The sequence below is a fragment of the Protopterus annectens genome, chromosome 10.part0 (genome assembly GCF_019279795.1).
Source record: "Protopterus annectens isolate FY-2018-M chromosome 10.part0, PAN1.0, whole genome shotgun sequence".
Taxonomy (NCBI): domain Eukaryota; kingdom Metazoa; phylum Chordata; order Ceratodontiformes; family Protopteridae; genus Protopterus; species Protopterus annectens.
In genome coordinates this window covers 1,526,267,224-1,526,294,108 of record NC_056744.1, presented here as the reverse complement: position 1 = coordinate 1,526,294,108, position 26,885 = coordinate 1,526,267,224, and the positions used below count along the sequence as shown (strand labels likewise).

General features: G+C 39.8%; 1 protein-coding gene across 1 annotated transcript in view; it reads right to left on the bottom strand.

The window, feature by feature from the left end:
• Positions 1–1,399: 1,399 nt before the first annotated feature.
• Positions 1,400–26,885, bottom strand: part of LOC122813709 (zinc-binding protein A33-like) — a 65,883-nt gene continuing 40,397 nt past the window's right edge. Inside the window, exon 3 of the mRNA XM_044086172.1 lies at positions 1,400–3,197. Coding sequence (XP_043942107.1) covers positions 2,611–3,197 — 587 coding nt within the window. The 3' untranslated portion in view covers positions 1,400–2,610. The remainder of the gene's footprint in view (positions 3,198–26,885) is intronic.

Genomic DNA, 26,885 nt, shown 5'->3' with positions numbered 1-26,885 from the left:
CATTACTTAGTGTCTGCAGTAGTAGTACAGAAATGTAATGTTTGGCAGGTTCTATCCCTCAGAGAAATCAATATAAAACACCATGCAAAATCCATCCAATGCAGTAACCTTTAATTAACAAAACTGAGCGCTTTTATCTATACAGAATAGAAACTTCTTCAGTATAAATAAATGCAAAAAGATTAACTTCTGTATATAGTGAACAGTTACACATGTTATGTAAATGCAGCTACTTAATATTAATTTGCTTATATTTCAACATAAATAAAAAAGACATGATAAGAATTATGCCTAAGACAGATATGGAAGTATGCCCTTATTTTAAAACGTTTGTCTTTTTTATACTGGATAAGGTTAAATGTAACCCCAGTGGTGGGGACTATATTAATTTGTTATTGAGGAGTCAGTTGTTCTGGCAAATGACTTTGAATGCCATTATCTCTATATCCTGTATGCTGAAATATAAGCAAATGCCCTTTTCAGCCATAAACTAGACCTCAAGGCAAATACAGAGACAGTTTCAGAACAGAATTAATAAGGCAAATACAATTATATGATGGTGTTAATATGGCAAAAATAGAATTAATAAGACAAATAGAGTTGTATGATAGTATTAATATGGCAAACTACTATGTCTAACAAACTACAAGTTAAACATATTTGAGAACTGTAAAGAGGTTAAACATATTTAACAAAATTAACAAAGGCAATAACAACTATATGTAAGGAAGACATTTTAAATACTTTCTTTTATAAGACAAGCAGCATTGTTTGATTTAAAATATAATTAAGAGAAAGACACAACATTTATTTATAAGAAACAGCATAATAAAAGGGAAAGCTGAAATTAAACATTGGGTCAGCCATGGATACATTTGTATAATGCAAAGTGATTTGACTTAAGTTTCAACCTAAAGCATTTGAGTGTATCTCATTTTGTTAGAATTCATAAAAGAATCATGCCTTAATTATTAGCAATTGATCTTGTTAATTGTTTTGACATCAGTTACAGCTGTCATGTCTATTTACTCTGCAGTTATACAATTTTCTTAGGATTTCCAGTTAATGCTAGTTTATAGTATACACAGACATATTTAAATAAACATCACAATGCTCAAACAAAGGTTTTCAGAGCAACTTGACCGTAGGAAGAGTGCAACTATTAGTTTGATGATAAAAAGCAAAGCAAAACTCTCAATGTGTACCAAACTTTCACCAGAAGAGTCTGAATAGATGGAAGGCATGTGCGTGTATTTATTTAGTTAGTTAGTTATTGTTATTATTATTATTATTATTATTGTTATTATTATTATTATTATTGTTATTATTATTATTATTATTATTATTATTATTATTATTATTATTATTATTATTATTATTATTATTGTTATTATTATTATTAGTAGTAGTAGTAGTAGTAGTTGTATTATGCACACTACACAAAAAAATTAAACAGAAACATAACTATACACAGTTCTAAGAATAGCAGTCTGTGGTTAAGATGGATTCATGTCATATGGACAAACGATTAAAACATCGAATCTCACTTCGCAAGACAAGAGCATCAAGTCTTAATCATGGAAAGATGACATCAGCGAATCTCACCACGCTGAATAACAATATTATCCAACGACTGCGTTATTAGCATCTTACGTTTGGTACGTATAACATGATGGGAGTAAATATGTATATTCTTTCCAAGCTATGTGCAGCTATTGGCCAACTATTACTAGTTGATATGGTGAGATTCGCTGATGTCGGTTTTCAATGATTCACATGTTCAATGCGCTCATTTCACTGAAGTGAGGTTTGATGTTTTAATCATTTGACCATATGACATGTATCCAGTTAAGACACCCTACTGGACCATTTATGCTCACAGTCAATGTATCATTATAAAAACAGAACTATAAATGTTAGTGTTGCACAGATAATGTGCCATTACATTTGATTTATAAGAATCATATAGTCATTAATTTATACATCAAAAAATTCTACCACTGTTGACTCATGTTTGTGGCCAACAACTTTACCACAGTTGATTGATGCTATATTACCTACAGTACAATCACAATAAAAAAGTGGTAAAATTTAAATTCATTGGCAAACTTCTGTTAGCATATCAAAATTCAGCTTCATGAAGACATCTCCAGTCCAGAAAACTTTACCCAAACATGTTGAGCTTAAATGGCAAATTGTGAAATTTCAGTATGAAGTTATACATTCTTCAGTCAAAAATCTCTGCTTTAATATAAATGTTAGTATTTATGACCAGCAGATTTCATACATTTCAGACTTTTAACTCTTAGGTTCTGTTTGTAGGCCAAATTTATAGATGTCATTTCCATTAAAAAATGCAGTTTGCATAGTATATCTATGATGTAGATCACCAATGCTTAGCATAATTTCTTTAAATGCTTTATTTATAAAGTTTGCAGCCATTTTATGGCAGCAGTATATCAGGAGAAGTCCAAGGAGGTTTAAATATGGAGTCCCATCCTGTGCTCACATAAAACCTTTTAGTGTGTGATGATTGTTTAATTTAAAGCAATGATAATAAATCTTATAGTGAAGAATATCCCAGAGCAAGATGCTTAACTTTTGGAAAAATTATAGCTTCAAGTGAAATAATTTTAGTGGTTTACTGCAGCAATGTACATAATTAGGGCTAAAGGAAGGGTAGAGACATTCCTTGAAGGTATCACTGAAGGTGTGAATGTGAGTCATGTTGTCAGCATTGTAAAATGATATCTGTCCTCCTTCATAATCGAGGTACACCCCAATCTTATGTGGGTTTATGCTGAGGCTAAGCAATTTTAGTACCTGTTCACATGTGAAGTATTTACTCCCTGCTTTCAAACAAATGGCCCAGTGACCAGAAGTGACAGACAGAGGGATACTTCCCTCCTTGATGACAGACTTTGCTGCTACTCCAAGAAACCACCATGCGTTGTCACCCACCTCTACTTCCCAATAGTGTCTTCCTGATGAGAACCCCTGGGATGCTAAAACAGCATTATATTTTTCCATCTCAAGCATCTCAGATATCTCGTCCAACTTAGCCATCATCTCAGCGTGAATCTGAAGCAACGGAGACATATTTTGATATGGATTAGCTTTCACCACGCTGGTCAGGTCCTGGGATAGAACAAAATCTCTGTGTGCTGTGTTGGAATCGAGGAACAGTGAGGCTGGAACTAAAACACAAACAAAGAAGCAGACAAACAAAAAATCTCATTTTGATTGTTAATTATAATTATTAGTAACACAAAGACAAAATATAGATTAAAACTATTAAAATTACAAATGAAAGTTCAAATAAGTCAACTGTAATCTGACAGCTCTTAATTATTGTTGCTTGTATATGGACCTCATGCTAAGCTTCACACATCAAAGATAAAAGTTTATGATGAGATGCATTGCTGTGGAACTTTTTTATTTGGGATGGATTAAATATGCAACATAATTTTTAGCTAATATCTCATATAACAAATTGGGAAAAATCATCAAGCACTATTTATGTCTTTGTTGCACTTCTCTTTCTAGATTCAATTGGGAGGTCTTAAAAGTTTAGCTCTTAATACATGCAGATCCGCTGAATGGGAAGCAGAGTGTTGTATGTAAGAGAAGCATCTTCAGCATTCTTAAATGGATAGTTAGTAATCACAATAAATGCACGTGCCCCTCAAATGTGCATAATCATACAAATATTAAAAATTAGAGTAATATTTGTGAAAAATCCATAAATATAAAATAAAGAATGGAACAACTTATTTCCTTATTTCATCAATACCAATTCTGCTGTGCAAATCACCCACTGTGCATTGAGAAGGAGGGAATGTATTGGCAATGCAGCCTCATTCTGCTGATACTGAAGAATATTAATGCTTGAACCAAAACAAGACAGCGGAAAGAACAGTGTTGAATGCAAGTCAAACAATGTTGAAAATACAAACATTCTCAACAGTTAACCAGACATTTGTAACCCTTTCTAACAGGGTGATCAGGGGCGCTTTATTGGCAGTTGTTTATAAGATGAGGGCTACAGGATTAAATTATACAACAGAGTTATATTAAATTTGGTAGGTGGGCTGTTGACATACTTACATTTGATGACAGTGTTCAACCCAACATCTGATGCTATATCAGATATAAATAAACATTTATGTTCATTCATCATTTTTATACACAGAAGTAGTACCCTTTAAGAATCTAAATCTTAACTGGTCCTGTCTACATACGTACAAATCATTTGTACATAATGAATGCATCGGATTATGCAATTCTATGTCTCCAGTCTATCCATGTGAGCACAATGCCTATTATATTATATTTTATCTTATCATACATGTTTCTTTATAGGGTGCAATGATAGCTGTAACAAATAGGAACATCTCAGTTGTCATTCCCTTAGAGTTCATCATGTTCTTACCCACATTCCTGTCCCAATGGTCGTCCTCATTAAGAAAAGCAAAGAGAAGGGCATTTCATTTTCCCTCCTCAAAATGTGATCTTATCTTGGTGGATGCATATGTCTGCCTTTGAGATGCTTAGAACTATGTTTTCTAGAACTTTATGCTACTGACAGGGTTATCCTTGTCAAACTGCTCCAACAGGAGAAGTGAGAAAACCAGAGTTCCAAAAAATATTCCCATTTAAGATGTTGAGAACCTTGCCAAAACATGGATTTATTTATTTTATTTTTATTTACATTTCTGTAACTGAAGTAGAGCACTGATCACTGAATAACCAATTGCAGCCACAGCCTGAGTTACAGTCTTATTTATAACAATGAAAAGCAGCAAATAATAAATATTAATAGAAACATAACAGAACATTGAGGTAAACTACAAATAACAACAAACAAATATTAAAAGAAGCATGATAGAACTGATATGTGACTAATAATACATAATTTAAAAAAAATGTTGACTCTCCCAAACAAGGCAGTGGGGAATTTCTTGGGCTCTTGTGGTACTTTCCCTTGCGAACACTGCAAAGTTTGTGGAAGAGTTAAGAATTTGTCTTATACTGAGATAAATGGTAGAGCATTCATCTTTAGGGGTAGGTTTTGTTTTGATTTTTGTGGGGTGGTTTACATTATAGGTTGTGGTTGTAAGAGGTGTGATGCCTGTGCAATGGCCCAGTAATCAAGGAGCCTCAATCCACACCACTAACACCAGTTAGGGACATGGACACAGTAAAGAACAATTTCCCTTAAGAGCACACAGAGATCACACTCAGTCTGGGCCTGATTTCTCCCTCTTTCTCCAGATCCCCAGTAAGACTCCTGCTGGCAGAGCTATAGAGTTAAGCCCTTAGCCAGTGTTCCAAGCCACGTCCTCCCAGCACTCTCTCTGTCCAACCAGTGCTTCGTATCCCTGCCAAAGTAGCTGTCACACACACACACACACACACACACACACACACACACACACACACACACACACACACACACACACACACACACACACACACACACACACACACACACACACACACACACACACACACACACACACACACACACACACACACACACACACACACACACACACACACTTTGGGATTTGATTTGTATACTAACATACACTTGGGAAAGGCTAGCATAGGTTTACTAGCTATGCCCCCTTCTGCCCAGATCATAAGGTAGCACTGACTGCCACCAGAACCCCTTATCAGCTACTTTAAGGCCCTTACCAAAGGGTGCCAAATTACAATGTGTAACGTTACTATTATCCAAATAGTAAGTGTGCAAAACAGCAAGACTACTTAGGATTGGCTTGTACAGTATCACCAAATACATGCAAGTACTTTAAGAGCTTAAATATCGCTAGACAAAACCAGCCACAATTAAAAGGTTTACATATATTTAATAATAAATAATAAAAACACAAGGCAATACTCAAGAACTCAATACAGTGACTAGAGTTCAAAAACACAGGAAATACTTTAAAACATTGTAGGACAGTATCCCATAAATATAGAAAACATGTAGACTGCTCTTGCTATATTCCTATCTATCTCTAACAGAAATACTTTACATAAATAACTCACAGAGTAAAAGGCAAAGTGCTGGTGAGTTGTTATCAGGTCCGGAATATGATACAAAATACACTGCTTTCCTCCTAAGAGAGTTTTTAAATTACTAACAAATATTTCTGCTTGGCCATCCCAGATTACATAATTCTTGTTACTTCTGCCTCAGTTCCCAGGCTAGCAGGACTTAACATTTAACATGTTTCTGTTAAAAATACTTATTTCTCAGAAACTGACAATTTTCTCTTTGAAGCTTGCCTGACTGGAAGTCCTAAAACTTTTAAACACCTTTTACCCCTGAAACCCATAGTTATCCCTGTCTCAAGCAACAGACATAAACTCCAGCTGCGAACATTCTGCCTTCTAGTTCTGGTAAACAAACTCATAAAACCTTTCTTACTTATCTTCTCAAAGTTTGCAAGTCAACGTTGTATATCCCAATCTCCACCATGAAACATACACTTACATAGGCATAGAGTCCATATACACATTACTGCTCTTTTTCAGCAGGGTGCATTGTGGTTACATTCTTATAGCTCAGCACAGAACATATAGCTTTAACATAGCACATAGTTTACTTACATTTTCAAGACAAGCCTATGGGTTATATTAATATTTGTAATGACATAGAATTATTTACAAAATTCTATCTAGCTTGGCTGGCAGCTTTCACAATCCCCCCCCCCCCCCAATGAGAACTCAAGCTAGTTTTCAAGTGTCCCTTGAGAAATGTTGCTTGAGAGGGTTGAACCTATTTAGGAATAAGTTACCTCATTCCCTGTCTTGAGAGCCCATCTGCCTTTGCATTACTAATTCCGCTGAGGTGCTGCACTGACATATCATATCCTTGCAACCCTAAGCTCCACCTTAGCAATTTGGCATTTTGCTGGCTGGCTCGATGTAACATTAGAGGATTGTGATCTGTAATTACAGTGAATTTTCTTCCATACAGATAAGGCTGAAGTTTCTACAGTGCCCACACTATGGCTAGACATTCCTTTTCTACATCTTTATAGCATTCCTCCATGGGTTGGAGCCTATGATTGAGATAAACCACTGGGTACCCTTCTCCCTCTGAATAAATCTGGATAAGTATAGTCCCCAACCATGGTTCAAATCATCCACCTGCACAACAAATTATTTGCTCTAGTCTGGACTGGCTAACACAGGGGGTCCTCCCAAAGCTTCCTTAAGCTTCTGGAATGTCTGCTCATGTGCTGAGGTCCACACTACCTTATCTGGCCTATTTTTCCTGGTCAGGTCTGTGAGGGGAGCAGCTATGGTATTATACTTGGGGATGAGCTTTCTGTAGTACCCTGCTGTCCCTAAAAATGCCCACACCTGCTTCTTGGAAATAGATGCAGGCCAAGCCTGAATGGCTTCCACTTTGGCCAGTTCTGGCCTGATTATACCACTCCTCACTCTGTGTCCTAGGTAGGAGACCTCTGCCATACGCACCTGACATTTTCTGGGCTTAGTGGTCAACCCTGCCCTCTGTAGTCTGCCCAGCACCTCCCTGACATGCTGAAGGTGCTCCTGCCAGGAATGGTTGTAGATGGCAATATCATCTAGGTAAGCAAGGGGAAAACCTCCTGCTCCTGATAGGATATGATCTACCAGCCTCTGGAAAGTCACTGGGGCATTTTCCATCCAAACGGGGAATTTTTGTGAACTCATACAAGCCAAACTGAGTCACAAAGGCTGACCTCTCTGTAGCACTGGGAGTCAAGGATACCTGCCAGTAACCCTTGGTAAGTTCAGTGGTGGTAAGATACTTAGCCCCACCCAGCTGCTCTAGTGCTTAATCTGTCCTAGGCATGGGTTAAGCATCTGATTCGGTGTGACTATTTAATTTCCTGTAGTCCACACAGAACCTGATGCCTTCCTTCTTTGGTCCGAGCACCACTGGGGAGGCCTAGGGGCTGCTGGTCTCCTGAATTACCCCTAGTTCCAACATTTCCTGTATTTCCTCCCTCAGAGTCTGTTTGACTCTCTCAGGCACCCTACAAGGGGCCTGCTTAATAGGCCTTTGGGGTCCTGTATCCACATGGTGCTGCACCAGGTCAGTGTACCCTGGTTTCCCAGTGAACATGTCCCCAAAATCCTGTAACAGTGCTCGGATTTCTCAAACCTGGGTAGGGGATAGCTGCTGGAACATTGCTACCCCCCTCCACTAAGGTGTCAGTCCAAACTTTACTGAGGAGATCAGTCACCAGATCTCCCTCAGACTCCTCATGCAATCCACTACAAATACTCAGCAAAAGGGCCTCCCTATCATGGTAAGGTCTCATCATGTTGACATGGTACAGTTTATGCTCCTGTGTCATGCCTAGCAGTTCTACCATGTAGTTAACATCACTGACCTTTTTTATCACCTTAAAGGGTCCCTCCCAAGCTGCTTGCACCTTGTTGTGTCTGACAGGAATGAGAACCATTATCTGCTGTCCTAAAGTATACTCTCTAGCTCTAGCATTCCTGTCATACCACACCTTTTTCTGCTGTTGAGCTTCTGCCAGGTTCACCTGGGCCAAGCCCATGAGTTCCCTGAGCCTTGTCCTGACGTTTAGGACATATGCCACAACAGACTCCTTGTGTGATTCACACTCACCCTCCCACTCATCTCGAATCAAAACTAGAGGTCCACTCACCCTATGACCATACAGCAACTCAAAGGGTGACAAACCTGTGGATTCCTGGGGACCCTCTCTGTAAGCAAACAACAGATGGGGCAAATATTTGTCCGACTCCCTCTTAAACTGGTCTGCAAATGCCTGTAACATCATCTAGAGTTTAACCTCTCAACAAGACCATTAGTCTGGGGATGGTAGGGGCTGGTCTTTAGGTGCTTCTCCCCACAGTACTTCCACAGATAAGCTAGCAGCTCTGACATGAAATTGGCACCTTTGTCAGTCAGGATTTCTTTTGGGAAACAGAGCCTGCTGAAAATCTCTAAAGAAGCATTTCCCACCTTTTCTGCCTCAATGGAGGACACAGCCACTGTCTCAGGGTATCTAGCAGCATTATCTACTACCACTAGGATATAGGTTTTCCCTGTGGAATGTGGGGTACTCAGAGACCCCACAATATCAATAGCTACCCTCTGAAATGGCTCCTCAATTACTGGCAAAGGCAACAAAGGAGCTTTCACCTTGTGTCCTGCCCTGCCTACTTTTTGGCACTGCTCACAGGTCCTGCAGTACCCTGTTATATCTCTGAAAATTCCAGGCCAATAGAAGTTCTGCATAATACATATCTTTGTACGTTTTATGCTCATATGACCTGCAAAGGGAATATCATGGGCTATGGCTGGAAGTGTCAGACAGTAGGCTCTGGGCACTACCAACTGCTGTATTCTGTTACCTTCTCGTCCTCCCTCAGGGGTCCACTCTCTGTACAATAACCCTTTGTCGCAGTATACAGATTTCCCCTTCCCTTGAGAATTAGGTGCTTCACTAGCTACCTCTCTCAGGCCATGTAATGTAGGGTCTGAGAGCTGAGCCTGCTTCAACTCTCTCTTTGTAAGCCTTCCCATCTCCCCTTCCACAGGAAGTCTGGAATCCTCTGACAGTGGTGCCTCACTATCAGCTTGGGTACTACTACTCATCTCTGTCCTTGCAGCCACTCTGTCCAAGGGAACAGCAGTACCCACAAGCAGCTGTGGCTCACCTTCAGTCTCACTACTACAGGGTAGCTCCATCCCTGTAGTAACCACCTCACCAGTCCTGGCTTGCAAGTGTGTGGTCTGTCTGGGTCTCACCCAGGCTACCAGACCAACATGCTTGTTTCCAAGCCAGACTGCCTGCAGCTGCATACACACATGGTACTGCATTACCAAAATCATTCCCTACCAGGATATCTACTACACAAATCAGACTTCAGACCAGTGACAAGTGGAGTACCACAGGGTTCAATTCTGGGTTCTCTACTGTTTGAAGTCTACTTCTCTGAAGTACAGGCTAACACAGAAGGCCTTTGGCTAACTAAGATTGCAGATTACTGCAAACTAGGAGCTATAATTGAAACTCCTAACAGTGTGGACTTCTGACAAAAGGGCCTTACTGAGACATATGCCAGGTGTCAAAGCCATGGCCTCAAGCTCAATGCCAAAAAGTGCATTGCCATCCCCTTTGGTAAAAACTCTGTACCCATGAACTACCACATAGGCGGTAGTCTACTTAACACCAAAAGTGTGAAGAGACTTTGGGACACAGGTGGACAGTAGCCTCAACTTTGATAATCACATAGCCACAGTGCCAAGGCACAAGGTTTGCTGTGAGAATCCAAATAAAGGTCTCAAACCACTGTAGATAAATTCCGTTTTAATGTATGAATAACGCCAGATAACAAAACATACGTTTTCGACCAAAAATAGCAGTCTTCATCAGAAAGCATTACAATTCAATAGAAACAGCTCAGCATTTAAATAGCTTAGCCAATTAAAATACATTCAATCAATCAATTAATGCAATATATGAGCACAGGTATGAAATTGGTAAAAAGAATAATAAAAATGCCCTATATAGGCACACTTTAATCTGTAATCAGGCTAGCTTTCTTTTTTTCATCCTTGAGGTAGTTCTGAAAGAAATAAGAGGTGGGTTGTGGGAAGCCAAACTCGAATATAGAGAGTTATTTTGGCAAATTTTATTGGATTCCACAAAACCACCAGGCTTAAATGATATGATTTGTATCTCCTCAGTTTTGAAATTAAGAGCTGCAAAACTGTAATTAAACTTAAAGACCACATGGTGGCAGTATCATACATGGTTTTAGTATTTGAACACACTAAACAGAGTTATATTTATGATTTTTTTATCACAAGCACTGTCATTACAACCAGCTTTTAAATTATTTATTTATTTGAATACAATTTTGACTATATGTGACTAATCAATTATTTCAATATATTGATTCAAGTAATTTTAACTGTTTTTTGTTTTATCTAAAATGCAAAGTTTATTTAAAGGTTTTTAGGAAGGAATATTAGCTACATTAATTGATTGAATGTATTTTAATTGGCTAAGCTATTTAAATGCTGAGCTGTTTCTATTGAATTGTAATGCTTTCTGATGAAGACTGCTATTTTTGGTCGAAAACGTATGTTTTGTTATCTGGCGTTATTCATACATTAAATCGGAATTTATCTACAGTGGTTTGGGACCTTTATTTGGATTCTCTCAGCAAACATTGTGCCTTGGTTTTGTGTTTGGTTTGCTCACATCGCTGTGGTTCACATAGCCACAGTGGTCAGGAAATCCTTCTATGTGGCACACCTCATCACAAAAGGTTTCTCATCCAGAAAAAAAAAGAGGTCATTGTTCCCCTCTACTCATCACTCAATAGACCCATTATAGAGTACAACACCCCTTTTGGTATGTACCTCACAAGACATCTACAACAACTGGAAAGGCCGCAGAAATACCTCACAAAGAAGATTACTGGCCTCAAACAGATGCCCTACGCAGACTGTCTCAAAAAACTCCATCTTTACTCCATCACATATCACCTACTCAGAGGCGATGTCTGCCTAACATACAAAGCTATGTCAAACCCAAAGCTGTTGGATATGCTCCACTTAAAGAAATCCCAATCCCTCTGAGCTACATGCTCTAGGGACCTAAACCTTGTTACCACAATAAACAGAACATGCTGGAGGGATAGATTCCTGTCCCACAGTCTTCCCAATCTCTGGAACAGACTACCTATCTATGTCAAACAGAGCTCCTCATTAACACTGTTCAAGAGAAATCTTGTTGATTGGATGGATAATTGGAAATTCACCCCGGGGATCACTTCTGTGGCTCTGCTTGACAGGGGCACACGAAAATAATTTTCTTGGGTGGCGTAAGCCTGGGTACCTTTTTAGCTAGGCTTGTATAGGCCCTAGGCCCAATAGTCTAGAGCCTACCAATGAACCTATGAACCTATGGATCTGCAGGATGGTAGTTTGGTACCCTTGTTCTCTGAAGACAACCTACTGTTGGCGTTTTGCCATTTCCACTTACTGGATCTCTCACCTTTTGTTCACCACCTTGCCTCCGTGGACATCTATATGTCACATGGCCCCGTTGGTTGCATTTAAAACATTTAACCCTACATCCTGGACATGCACCTGGGCTAGTGGCTTCCCCTGCTACTGGCAGATTCTGTTGGGGCAGTCTGGGCTGCCCACCATGGGTTCTCTTAGACCCATGAGCAGCACTGAGTGTCCCTTTCTTGTGCAGTGATGCTCTGCTTGCTAGGTATAGGTCTCTCTTCTTCCCCAACTCATTTATAGTAAGGCATTTTATATCAGTTAACCAGATTTCCATGCCCTCAGGCAAAGTGCTAAGGGCTTCTGCCCCCACCAAAACACCTGCCAGTCCTTCAGAAGTGGTGACGTGACATCCATTCTCCCACCTATGAAAATAAGTGCTTAGTTTGGCAACATATTCATACACACACTTTCAACTGCCTTGAGTTTATGCTCACAAAACTTTTTCCTATCTGCTTCAGGTGTTAGCTTAAAAATTCTATCAAACAGTTCTTTACAACATTATAATTTAAAACTTCATGATTAAACACTTTAGACAAAACAGTTACAGCTTTACCATGGAGTAAGGTGGTCAGGAACCATACCCAGAGCCTTTGGTCAATATCATACTGTTTACATACCCTCTCAAACATATGAATGAAACTATCAAAATTATCCCCCTCTTAAAATTATGGAAGAAATTTACTGACCTTTTGTGCTTCTGGGGTCTGGTTATTCCCTTCCCCATTACCTCCATGACTATGCCAAAGAGTCAGCATCGCCTTTTCATGTTGCCTCTGCCTCTCCTTCTCTTCAGTTTCTAGGTGTAGCAGGTTCTTGCAGCAGTTTCTCATTCTCCTCAGTCTCTCTGCTGCTTCCATTTCCAAATGCTTGACCTCCAACTCAAGTCTCTTTAACTCCAGTAGAAAGGTTGAGCTGTCCATTCTGTAAAAGTTGTACATCTCCACAGCCAGTCTGATCATCCTCCTGGTTGCTATTCTCTGATTCAGCTGTAACCAAAGCTGCAATAATTTCTGCCTTAGTCAGGTTTCCATGCACCAGTCCTTTAGCTTGGCACATCTCAGCCAATTGACTCCTTGTCAGCTTGCCATACTCCTCTGCTGACATGCTTGCCTGCTCTCCCTGACTAACTAAGCTAACAAAAGAAGTAAACAAGTTGTGATCTGAACTTTGAATGTTCACTCCATGGCTGATTTAGAGTACAAAAACACCTTCAGTGATCACTGTACACAAGCTACAGGAGTTAAATATCCATACCACCACAAGCTGATTAATATGTGATGTGGCTAACTCACCACTATCAACCAATTAATATGTGATGTGGCTATCTCACCACTGCCAAACAATTAATATGTGATGCCTGTGCACTGGGCAAGTAATCAAGGAGCCTCAATCCCCACCACTAACACCAGTTAGGGATGTGCACATTGAGAGGATGACAAGTACACACACAGTGTAGTACGATTTCCCTTAAGAGCACACAGAGATCACAGTCAGTCTGGGCCTGAATTCTCCCTGTCTGACCAGATCCCCAATAAGACTCCCCACTGGTACAGCTATATAGATGAGTCCTTAGCCAGGGTTCCAAGCCAAGTCCTCCCAGCACTCTCTCTGTCCAACCAGTGCTTTGTGTCCCTGCCCAAGTAGCTGACACATATACACACACACACACACACACACACACACACACACACACACACACACACACACACACACACACACACACACACACTTTGGGATTTGATTTATATACAAACACACACCTGGGAAAGGCTGGTACAGGATTACTAGCTATGCCCCCTTTTGCCAGGACCATAAGGTAGTACCGACTGCCATCAGAACCCCTTATCAGCTACCTTAAGGTCCTTACCAAAGGGTGCCCAATTCCACCGTGTAATGTTACTGTTATCCAAAACAGCAAGACTATTTAGGAGTGGCTTGCACAGTATCCCCAAATACATACAAGCAAGCTAAGAGCTTAAATATTTCTAGACAAAACCAGCCACAAATAAAGGATTTAAATATATTTAATAATAAATAATAAAAACACAAGACAAAACTCAAGAACTCAACACAGTGAATGCAGAGTTCAAAAATACAAGGAATACTTTAAGACAACATTGCAGGATAGTATCACATAAATATAGAAAACATTTAGACTACTCTTGCTATATTTCTGCCTATCTTCTTTTTCTTTCAGCTGTTCCCATTAGGGGTCACCACAGTGGATCATCTGTTTCCATTTCTTCCTGTCCTCTGCATCTTTCTCTATCACACAAACCACCTGCATGTCTTCTCCCACCACATCCATAAACCTTAACTTAGGCCTTCCTGTTTTCCTCTTACCTGGCAGCTTCATCCTTAGTATCCTTTTCCCAATATACTGAGCATCTCTACTCAGCATATGTCCAAACCAACATAATCTTGTCTCTCTGGCTTTGTCTCTAAACCGTCCAACCTGGGCTGACCCTCTAATATACTTATTCCTAATCCTGTTCACCCTTGTCACACCCAGTGCAAATCTTAACATCTTTAACTCTGCCACATCCAGCTCTGTCTCCTGCCTTTTTGTCAATGCCACTGCCTCCAACCCTTATAACATAGCTGGTCTCACTACCCTCTTGTAGACCTTCCCTTTCACTCTTACAGGTATTTGTCTGTCACAAATCACTCCTGACACTCTTCTCTACCCACTCCATCCTGCCTGTACTCTCTTCTTCAGCTCGCTTCCACACTTGCCATTACTCTGAACTGTTGATCCCAAGTATTTAAAGTCATCCACCTTTGCCAACTCTACTCCCTGTATCCTCACCATTCCTTTATCCTCCCTCTCATTCACATACACACATTCTGTCTTAGTCCTGCTGACCTTCATTCCTCTCCTCTCTCCTTATCTCCATCTCTCCAGGATCTCTTCAACCTGCTCCCTACTCTCACTACAGATCACAATGTCATCTGCAAACATCACAGTCCATGGGGACTCTTGTCTGATCTCGTCTGTCAACCTGTCCATTACTATTGCAAATAAGAAAGGGCTCAGAGGTGATCCTTGATTTAATCCCACCTCCACCTTAAACACATCTGTCATTCCCACCACAGACCTCACTGCTGTCACACTACCCTCGTACATATCCTGTACCATTCTTAAATACTTCTCTGTCACTCCCAACTTCCTCATACAATACCACAACTCCTCTCTGGGCACCCTGTCATATGCTTTCTCTAAGTCCACAAAGACACACTGCAACTCCTTCTGACCTTCTCTGTACTTCTCCATCAACACTCTCAGAGCAGACATCACAGCTGTAGTGCTCTTTCCTGGCATGAAACCATACTGCTGATAACTAATCATCACCTCCCTTCTTAACCTAGCTTCCACTACTCTTTCCCATAACTTCATGCTGTCACTGATCAGTTTTATCCTTCTGTAGTTACTGCAGCTCTGCACATCACCCTTATTCTTAAAAATTGCTACCAAATCACTTTTTCTCCGCTCCTTAGACATCCTCTTACTTCCCAACATTTTGTTACGCACTCTGGTTAAAAACTTCACTGCCATTTCTCTTAAACACCTCCATGCTTCCACAGGTATGTCATCTGGACCAACAGGCTTTCCGTTCTTCATCCTCTTCATAGTTATCCTTACTTCTTCCTTGCTAATCCATTGCACTTCCTGATTCACTATCATTACATCATCCAACCTTCTCTCGCTCTCATTCTCTTCATTCATCAGACCCTCAAAGTACTCTTTGCATCTGCTCAACACACTCTCCTTACTTGTGAGTACATTTCCCTCATTATCCTTTATCACCCTTGCCTGCTGCACATCTTTCCTAGCTCGGTCCCTCTATCTAGCCAATCGGTACACGTCCTTTTCTCCCTCCTTAGTGTCCTACCGTTCATATAACACTTCATATGCCTTATCCTTAGACCTCGCCACCTCACTCTTTGCCATGCACCTCATCTCCTTATATTCCTGTCTACTTTCTTCATCTCTCTGACAATCTCACTTCTTCTTCGCCAACCTCTTTCTCTGTATACTCTCCTGTACTTCCTCATTCCACCATCAGGTTTCCTTGTCCTCCTTTCTCTATCCAGATGTCACACCAAGCATCTTTCTAGCCATTTCCCTTACTAGCTCTGCTGTAGTTACTCAGCTATTCAGTAACTCTTCACTCCCACCCAGTGCCTGTCTTAACTCTTCCATGAACTCCACCTCACAATCACCCTTTTTCAGTTTCCACCATTTAATCATTGGTGTTGCCCTCACACTCCTCCTCTTCTTCTTGATCACCAACATCATCCTGCAGACCACCATTCTATGCTGCCTAACTACACTTTCCCCTTTCACCACTTTACAGTCCACAATCTCCTTCAAACTGACCTTCATGCATAGGATATAATCAACCTGTGTGCATCTTCCTCCACTTTTGTATGTCACCCTATGTGCCTCCCTCTTGTTAAAATATGTATTCACCACAGCCATGTCCATCCTTTTCAGAAAATCCACTACCATCTGACCTTCTGCATTCCTTTCCCTAACACCATACCTACCCATCACTTCCTCATCCCCATCTGTTCCCTTCACCAACATGCCCATTGAAATCTGCTCCAATTACCACTCTCTCACCCTTGGGTACACTCACCACCACTTCACCCAACTCCCTCCAAAATTTTTCTTTCTCTTCCATCACACACCCATCTTGTGCAGCATATGCACCAACAACATTCATCATTACACCATCAGTTTCCAGCATCATAAATATCAGTTCCTGTCTATCTCTGAGAGAAATACTATACCTAAAAAACTTACAGAGCAAAAGGCAAAGTGCTGGTGAGTTGTTATCAGGTCCAGAATAAGATACAAAATGCACTCTTTTCCTCCTGAGAGATAGGTTTTTAAATTACTAACAAACATTTCTGCCGGGTCATTCCCAGAGTACATCATTCTTGTCACTTCTGCCTCAGTTCCCAGGCTAGCAGGACTTAACATTTAACATGTTTCTGTTAAAAATACTTCTATCTCAGAAACTGACAATTTTCTCTTTGAAGCTTGCCTGACTGGAAGTCGTAAAACATTTAAACACCTTGTACCCCTGAAACCCATAGTTATCTCTCTCTCAAACAATAGACAGAAATTCCAGCTGCAGACATTCTGTCTTCTAGTTCTGGTAAACAAACTCGTAAAACTTTTCTTATTTATCTTCTTAGAGTTTCCAAGTCAACTCTATATATCCCAATCTCCACTACGAAACATAAACTTACATAGGCATAGAGTCCATATACACATTTCTGCTTTTTTTTCAGCAGGGCACATTGTGGTTACATTCCTGTAGCTCAGCAAAGAACATATAGCTTTAACATAATACATAGTTTGCGTACATTTTCAAGACAAGCATATGGATTATATCAATATTTACAATGACATAGAATTATTTACAAAATTCTATCTAGCTAGGCTGGCAGCCTTTACAAAAGGGGCAAATAGTACATGGGGCAAACCAAAAGAAGGTGAAGGTATGTATCATGGAACATTTGGGTAACATTAGGAACAATAACTTTAAAAGTGCAGTGGCTGATTTTTTCATACTGTTCACACAGGCTTGGATGCTAGTTTTCTTTTTTTCCTGTGCTAGCCCAGCCATCAACATGCAGAGGGGGTGATTTTGTGGGAAAGTTGAATGTGCTTGAAAGCAAGATGATATTTAATTGCAAGACATTTCATCCAAGGGGATTTAATTTGGAAGTTAATCTTACCTTTTAACTTGTAGGAATAAACTTTCTCTGTATTTTTTCTGGCATAGTTATTTATTTAATCACATTATGATTGTATGAATCATTATATTAAATGTTTTCTAATATGTATGTTTGCATTGGTACATGTAGCTGTTGTGATAACTGTGCAATTACAGGATTATTTAATTAGGAAGGGGTCAATCTGTATTCAAATGGTGAGTGGTGCATTTTTTAGCCTTTGAAGGTGAAAGTCGGAAGTACCAGATCAGATGTTTATTGTTGCAAATCATTAAACAGCTTTATTCTGCTCAGTTTCATTTCGGTGTTTTTTGGTTTTATTTCGTTTCGTTAGTGTTTTTATATATATATATATATATATATATATATATATATATATATATATATATATATATATATATGTATTTGGACCGAGCGGATGCTCTTTCAGGGGTACTTCAAATCCCTGAGGAGTTCTACTTAAGGAGCATGAGGCTAAGCTGGCCAGTAATGATCCCTGGCTTTCAGCTGGTGAATGGCTCATGGTAAAAGAAGTGACTTTATTTTATGATATTAAGCTCATTGAGAATTATTTAAGTCTTGGTATCACCCTGAGTGGCCTTCCTGTTGATAGGTTACTGGCCTGGGATTTCGAGGATGATAAACTTGAACTGTTGGAGGAATGGAAGCAGGTTTTGCTTGAGTGCACCCTTGGTTGGATTTGTATACTGAACAAGCATAATTTAAGTTCACACAAAATAATTCAAAATGAGATCATAGCATTACAGCAAAATTTGGGTGGTGAGGTGTCGGAAAATGAGGGAGATTAAGGCCAAAATTGAGAAAGTGGATTCATAAACCCTCATTAGGAAAAAGAAAAAACTTACTAAAGATATGGGTGATTTCCAGTGGAGTCTTGTTTATTCCTGACTACATAAGCCATGCCAGGGGAGGTCAAAGTTCAGACAGTCTGCAGGGCACTCTTCAGTTATACATGATTCATTGGTATCCTCATTTGAAATTGTTTCCAAGAAGAACATTTCATTTGACAATTTGCCTAGGGGAGATTCCCCGGATCTTTCTGATCATGTGGAACATTATGGTGGAGAAGTAGATCATTTTTAACAGAATGCTTGTGGAAAGGGGCAAAAGAATAGAGGGAGAGGTCAGAAGAATTGACATTCTGACATTCTTCTTGTAATTTGGACTCTTGGGACATTAGCTTTCATACAAAGGCCAGTAAGCTGAATTTGTTAAATATTGTGAATTTGTTGGATTTAAGCATTTCTTCTGATGCTGAAAGGCTTTCATTTAAAGGCTCTAAGTTTCTCCTCACTACATATCCAACTTTGGCAGACATACTTATTAAAGTCAAAAAGTTTTGTAAAAAGCTGCATTTAGTTGCATATTTTGGTAGTAAAGTTGAATATGTTTGGTCTACATTTATAGTCATTGTTTGAAGATGACTTTTTATTAAATTTGTCAGTTTATGATTTTGAAATTTTGGAAATGTTTAATAATGATGTCATTAATGAATCTGGTGGGGATGATAATGATTGATTTGTCACTACTTAGAGGAAGATGGTGGTTCTTGTTTTGCCCCATGATAGCACTTTTGTCCCTCCTAAAGGGTCATCCACTTTATGTATGTTTGAACATTTGGTTTGTAAAAGGTGAAATATGAATATGAGACATTTTCACGTAATGAAAAATCTTTCAATTTATCCAAGAATGAATGGCTAGCTTTAAAAGATTACGTGTATGAGTGGGGGAATATGTGTTTAGGTAGGCTGATAAGGGAGGTAATTGGGTTACTTTATCTAAGGATAAATATGTTAATATGGTGAAAGGTTTGTTGTTAAATGAGAAGGATTATGTTAAATTGGACTCTAATCCCATTGCTGTATTTAATGCTCAGTTATTAGAAATGTTAGAAAGGGGGAAAGAAACTTGTTTTTTGACTGCTAAAAATATTATGAAATTATTGATTTCTAAACCTAGGGATCCCACCTTTTATGCCATTCCAAAGATTCACAAAGACTTAAAATGTCCCCTGGCAGACCTATTATGTCAGGTGTGAATTCTTATTTACAGACTGTAGGATTATTTTTTATTTTCATTTAAAGGAATTCCTGATTAAAGTATTGTCTCATATTAAGAATACTATACAACTTAAATGGGATATTGAGGCAGTTGTTAACATTATCGGTGAGGGACTTCGTACTTATTTCCTTGTCAAGTTACTGGAATTCTGCCTAACACACAATTACTTCTGTTTTGGTAAGGAGATTTTTCTTCAAAAGAGTGGTACAGGTATGGGGCCCTTTTTACTCCTTCATATGCTGCTATATATGGGAGACTTTGAGAGAAAGTTTGTACATAATAGCAAATTTTTCACTGAACAGGTGATAACATATAAAAGATATATTGATGATTTGTTTTTGATTTGCAAAGGGTAGCCCACTCAGCTAGTTGAGTTCATGTATGAGTTGAACAGTAATGGTCATGGACTTTAGTTTTCAGTATAGTTAAAAATCCATACAATTTTTGGATATGGAGTTTTATTTTGACTCTCAGAAGAGGATTCAATTTAAACTTTTCAGAAAACCAAAAGCTGTGAATATTTTTTACATGTTTCGAGCATGCATCCCACCCAATTGATACGTCCCTTACCATATGGTGAGTTCAACAGAATTTTTTCCAATGTGCCAGAGGAAAGGTTTAAGGGAAATATTTGGAAGAAGTTCATGGTAGGTTACTTGATCAGGGTTTTTCTGCAGAGATATTACTTTAAGCTAAAAATAAGCTGGAGGGTACAGCTGTGTCTGAAAGGGTTCCCCATGGATATGAGTATACTCATAGATCTGGAAAAGGGGAATTGGATAGGATGAATAATGGCAAGAAAATATTTTTTGTCACTAAGTATACTCCTTTTTCAGAGATTTTGGGAGGTATAATCTCTGATTTGCAGTATTTGTTGCATGTGGATGAGAAAGTGGGTCATTTGTTTCATAACCATGTTACCTTTGCCTTTGGAAGATATTTTAACTTAAAAGAATTGCTGAACCTCCCATACAAGGCAGTGGGAAATTTATTGGGCTCTTGTGGTACTTTCCCCTGTGGACACTGCAATGTGTGTGGCAGAGATAGGAATTTGTCTTATACGAAGATAAATGGTAGGGCATTCATGTCTAGGAATAGTTTTGTTGTGATTCTTGTGGGGTGGTTTACATTATAGGTTGTGGTTGTAGGAGTGTTAAACTGTATGTGGGGCAAACTAAAAAGGAAGGTGAAGGTATGTTGCATACAGCCTTTGGGTGACATTAGGAACAATAATTTTACAAGTCCAGTGGCTGAATATTTTCACTGTTCACTAGGCTCTGATGCTAGTTTAGTCTTTGCTGTGCTAGCCCAGCCATCAGCGTTCAGAGGGGGTGATTTTGTGGGAAAGCTGAATGTGCTTGAAAGCAAGATGATATTTAATTATAAGACACTTCATCCAAGGGAGATTAATTTGGACGTCAATCTTAACTTTTTATCTTGTAGGAAAAAATTTCTCTGTATTGTTATTACATATTTATTTATATTTAAATTATGACGGTATGAATCATTATATTATATATAAAACATTTTCTCTCTCTTCAAACCCCCCTCTACTCTCTCTCAAACTATCCTAACCAGACTAACAAAACTAACCACCTGCAACAACCTTTAATATCATCAACATGCTATCTAGTAAACATAAGCTACTATCACCCTGTTGCACATATCTATCCTCAAATACCAACTATGTAAGAAGAAGAAGAAAAAAAACACTAATACTCTGTAAATAGTGCTTAGGATACCATATATATCAATTGACACTGTTCCTTGATCCTGTGATATTAATGAGATGCCACTGATATTAATGTACATTGTACTTGTCTTACTATATAAATGTACTTGTTAATATTATATCCATTCCTATGTATTTTACTTTTGGAGCTTTTCTCCCCAGGCCTCCACTGAAAATGAGCTTGCATCCAGATGGATTATCCTGGTAAACAAATATAAAATAAATAAAGAAAGAAATAAAATAAATTTTCACATATATTTGTTGTGATACTTGTGTAATTACTTGATTACTTAATTAGGAAGGGGTTCACCTGTATTTAAATGGTGAACAGTGCATTGTTTTTTTTTACTTTTGAAGGCGAAAGGCCAAGGCACTAGATCAGATGTTTATTGCTGTACATCATTAAAGAACTTTATTCGGCTTGGTTTCATTTTGGTGTTTTTTAGTTTTATTTGATTTCATTAGTGTTTTTTTTTTTTTTTACCTGAATGACATACCCTTCCTTATGAGTTTGGCAACATAGAATGATTTTCTTATTATCTTGGTTATGTGTTTGTTGAACACTACTGAACAATACTGTCTATGCATGTTCCCAGATCCCTACTGGGTCAACTTTTAGGGAGTGTTTTATTAGTGCACTAATTAGCCTGGGTGGATGATTTTCCAAAGGACACTATAATGCATTTCTTTGCACTGAGTTTTAATCTGTGGCTTGTATAAGATCCTCTTGTAGGACATTACTGTTGTGGGGGAAATCTATGATAGCTCTCAATGTGGGTCTATATTATATATTCGAAGCTTCAAAACTTTAAACCTCATATGTTCGACAACATATGAGCAAAACTTGAATCTTCGAATATATAATAGAAACGTAAAAAATAAAAACACTTGCCTTAATGCTCTGAGCAGGGGGGCAAGCCCCCCTGTACCCCCCACAACCCCCTACTTAAATATAGCAGCTCTGAGACCACACTTCAGAGCAGAATAGGGAAATTTTCCCAGAGTGCACATACAGAGCCATTGCCTTTCACCTTCAAACTTTTCAAAGTTTGATCATATGGTGTCGACCATATGACATTCGAACTTTGAAACATTCGATAATTTAATAGGGACCAACTCAATGTACAGTCATCTGCGAACTTGGTAAGCCAGAGGCCTTTAGCATTAGCTTTGACATCTGAGAAGTAAAGGACAAACAGGACCAGGCGCAACACAGGGTCCAGCAGTACTCCACTGGTCCCCTGGTGGAAGGCGTCTCACTGATCCTGTCTTCATGGATACAATCTTTGTCCCAGCTGGCAATCCAGTGTGTTATTTAGGGATTTATGCCCAGTTCTAAGAATTTGGCAGCAATTCCTGAGTGGGGTATTGTACTGAATGCCTTGGCCTGGTCACAGTAGGCAGTATGCACCATTTTCCTGTCATCCATAACTATGGTTTCCCACCCGAAGAAGTCTACCAGATTAAGTGGGAAAGACCTTCCATTAACAAAGCCAAACTGAGATGGGTCTAGTGTCTGTAGGTTGTCAATGTCCTTGTCGATCATTTCCATGATAATTAGTTCTATGGCTTTGCATATTAGACTTGCCAGACTGATGGTTCTATAGTTCCTGGGGTTGGCTGATGGTCCACATCTATGAAAAGGGATAACCAGTGTGGCTCTCCATTCACCTGGCAAGTAACCTGCACAGAGGCTGTAGTTGAAGACTGCCTCAAGTGTTCCTTCTGGGACATGTTGTACCTGACTTAGGAGGCAAATGGAGATATTGTAGGGGCCCATCGAAAAGTGCTTTTGGCCTTAGTGACTAACACCAGGACCTGCTCCCTGTTGATAGTTGGGAGGGATATGCTAGAGGAGATTTCATATAATTATAGGAAATTGCTAGGCTAATGGCCCTAGGGTCCTTACAAGCCTAGCCACAATATACCCTTCTTTCCTTATAGACCAGAAGATATAGTCAATATTTGCACACAAATCTGTGATCAGCACCTCTTGCCCCTATCAAGGAAGGACACAGGTGCAACCTCTGGGGTAAAATTGCAGTTTCCCATCCAGTTCTCCAAGTTACATTTAAATACGATCATAGAGGAGTTCTATTTAACATGAATTGGAAGTTTATTCCCGAGGAGTGTCATCCTCTGAGAGACATATCTGTCTCTCCAGCATGTCCTGTTTATGTCGCAAACTAGTTTAGGGTCCTTTGACTGAGTGAGTCTTGTTCTGTTAGACTTGTGGATATATAGCAATTCCATTAGGGTAGGGTCTGACACTGCTCTGTAGGCCAGGCACAGATTGCTTCTAAGCAGTCTATATGACACAGAGTAACAGTGACTGTGACTTCAGTCTGTCCAAATAGGATGTGCTGAAGACCCTGAATTTTCCTGGTGAGAAACTTCTGAGGTCTCTCCAGTTGCAGCAAGTGTCTGGTGAGGTACATACAAAAGGGAGAATTGTACTTTATTATTGGTCTGATGAGTGATGAGTATAGGTGTGTTATAACCTCTTGAACTCTGGATGGTATGTCTTTACTTATGATATGAGTAACATAGAAGGCTTTCCTCACCACTGTGGACTCATGTTGATCAAAGATAAGGCAACTATCAACCTGTTTTCCCAAATCTCTCAACAGTGAGTTTGTACTTAGGGTGTTATTGTTGATATTGTAATTTGCAGGACCATTCCCCCTTGCCAAATGGGATGATAATGCATTTTTTGCATTGAGTTTAAGGCCGTTGCTTTGGCACCAATCATTTGTCTAAATGAACCCTTTTGTCAGTATGTAGACATTGCATGGGGATTCAACAACTGTCCCCAGTCTGCAGTTGTCAACAAACTTTGTCAGCCACAGACCGTCAACTTTGGCCTGAACTTCTGAGAAATAGATCCCAGACAGTAGAGGACCCAGCACAGATCCTCGTGGAACACCACTGGTAACAGGTGTGCTGGTAGAGATGGAATCCCCAACTCTGACTGAGTGTGTTTGATTAGTCAGCCAGTTGGCTACCCACCTAATGATGTATGGTTTGATCCCCAGCTGGGTGAATTTGCCTATGATGCCAAAGTGGTGGATTGTATCAAAGGCTTTGGCTATGTCTAGCTAAGTAGTATACAATGATCTGCCTTCATCCTGGGCTTTGGTGACATTCTCGAATAAATTTAGCAGGCATGATCTTTTCTTGACAAAACCAAATTGAGTCAGGTCCAGAGTCAGAAGGTCTCCTATCTCTTTATTATTAAGGTCCATGATGTTTCTCTCCATGGCCTGGCAAATAAGGCTGGTTAGGCTTACGGGTCTAGAGTTCTGAGCCTGATTAGCCCAGAGGATTATGGCTAACAAAGTTTGCAGATGACTGCAAATTGGGCGCCATAATTGAAACACCAGCGGACACAGATATTCTTCAGAGAGGTCTCATGGAAACAGAAAACTGGTGCCAGAGCCATGGCCTTAAGCTAAATGCCAAAAAATGCATAGTCATACCCTTTGGGAAAAACAAGGTAACCCCAAATTACCACATAGGTGGCAATCCGTTAAGCACCGAAGAGGTTATCAGGGACCTGGTGACCCAAGTTGACAGTAACCTCTCGTTTAACACTCACATTGCCAAGGTAGTCAGGAAGTCTTTCTACATTGCCCACCTAATCATGAAGGGTTTCACATCCAGATCAGGAGAAGTCATTGTTCCCCTGTACTCTTCACTTATCAGGCCAATGATTGAGTACAATGCCACATTCGGAATGTATCTTCCCCGCCACCTGCAGCAACTGGAAAGACCCCAAAAGTTCCTCACCAAAAGGATAAAGGGGCTCAAACATATGTCATATGCTGCCCGACTGAAGAAACTTCAGCTTTACTCAGTCGCATACCGCCTGCTCAGAGGCGATCTGTGCCTGACATACAAGGCCATGTCCAACCCTGAGTTAATGGACATGCTCCACCTCAAAAAATCCAAATCCACCAGATCCATGAGAACAAGAGATTTAAACCTCAGCACGGACATGAACAGGACATGCTGGAGGGATAGATTCATCACCCAGAGACTCCCTATGCTATGGAGCAAAATTCCGGTCCATGTTAGGCAGAGCCCCTCACTGGCTCTGTTCAAGAGGAGTCTTGATGAGTGGATGGGAGATCGTAGGTTTACCCCGGGGATCACCTCTGTGTCTCTACTGGACAGAGGTATAGCAAACTAATGGGTATAGTATTCTCACCCTAAGGGGTGGCGTAAGCCACATGTATTCTGGCTAGGCTTATGAATGCCCTTGGGCAGATAGCCTAGTATGAACCTATGAACCTATGATGATGGACCCCTTTGTCTAAAGGAATAAATGGTTGATGTTTTCCATTCGGTTGGGACAAAGCTAATGCTTAGGCTGTGATTGAAGAGGATACCCAATGTTTCTGCCAGCTCATGTTTTAGGCCATTAAGGACACAGCCTGGAATGCTGTCAGGGCCCAAACAGGTTGTGCTCTTGGCCTTAGAGAGTGTGGTTATGACCTGCTCTTTGGAGATACTATCTGGAGGGCTGGTGATAGGTAAGCTATGGGATATGACTGGTGGGACGGGGGGATGAAATTTTTGCAGAACCTATCTGCTAGCAGGTTGGCTATTCCTTCAGGCTCAGTGAGCATTCTTTAGCTATGTCCAAAATCTAAATGAGAAGGCCCAGATTTGCACAGGGTTAGTAATGGACAGTACCACTCAGTGAGAGTGGTACTGTCCATTACTAACCCTGTGCAAATCTGGGCCTTCTCATTTAGATTTTGGACATAGCTAAAGAATGCTTTACTGTTGTTCTTGGCTTCTTCTTCTTTTTCTTTTGGCTGTTCCCGTTAGGGGTCGCCACAGCTAATCATCTGTTTTCATTTCTTCCTGTCCTCTACATCTAGTTCTGTGACACCAACTACCTACATGTCATCTCTCACCACATCCATAAACCTTACCTTAGGCATTCCTCTTTGCTTCTTATGAGGCAGCTCCGTCCTTAGCATCCTTTTTCCAATATACCCAACATCCTTCCTCAACACATGTCCAAAGCAAAGCAATCTTGCCTCTCTGGCTTTGTCTCCAAACCATCCAACCTGAGCTGACCCTCTAATATACTTATTCCTAATCCTGTTCATCCCTATCACAAATGGTGCAAATCTTAACATCTTTAAGTCTGCTACATCCAGCTCTGACTCCTCCCTTTTTGTCAATGCCACCATCTCCAACCCATATAACCTGTCACAAATCACTCCTGGC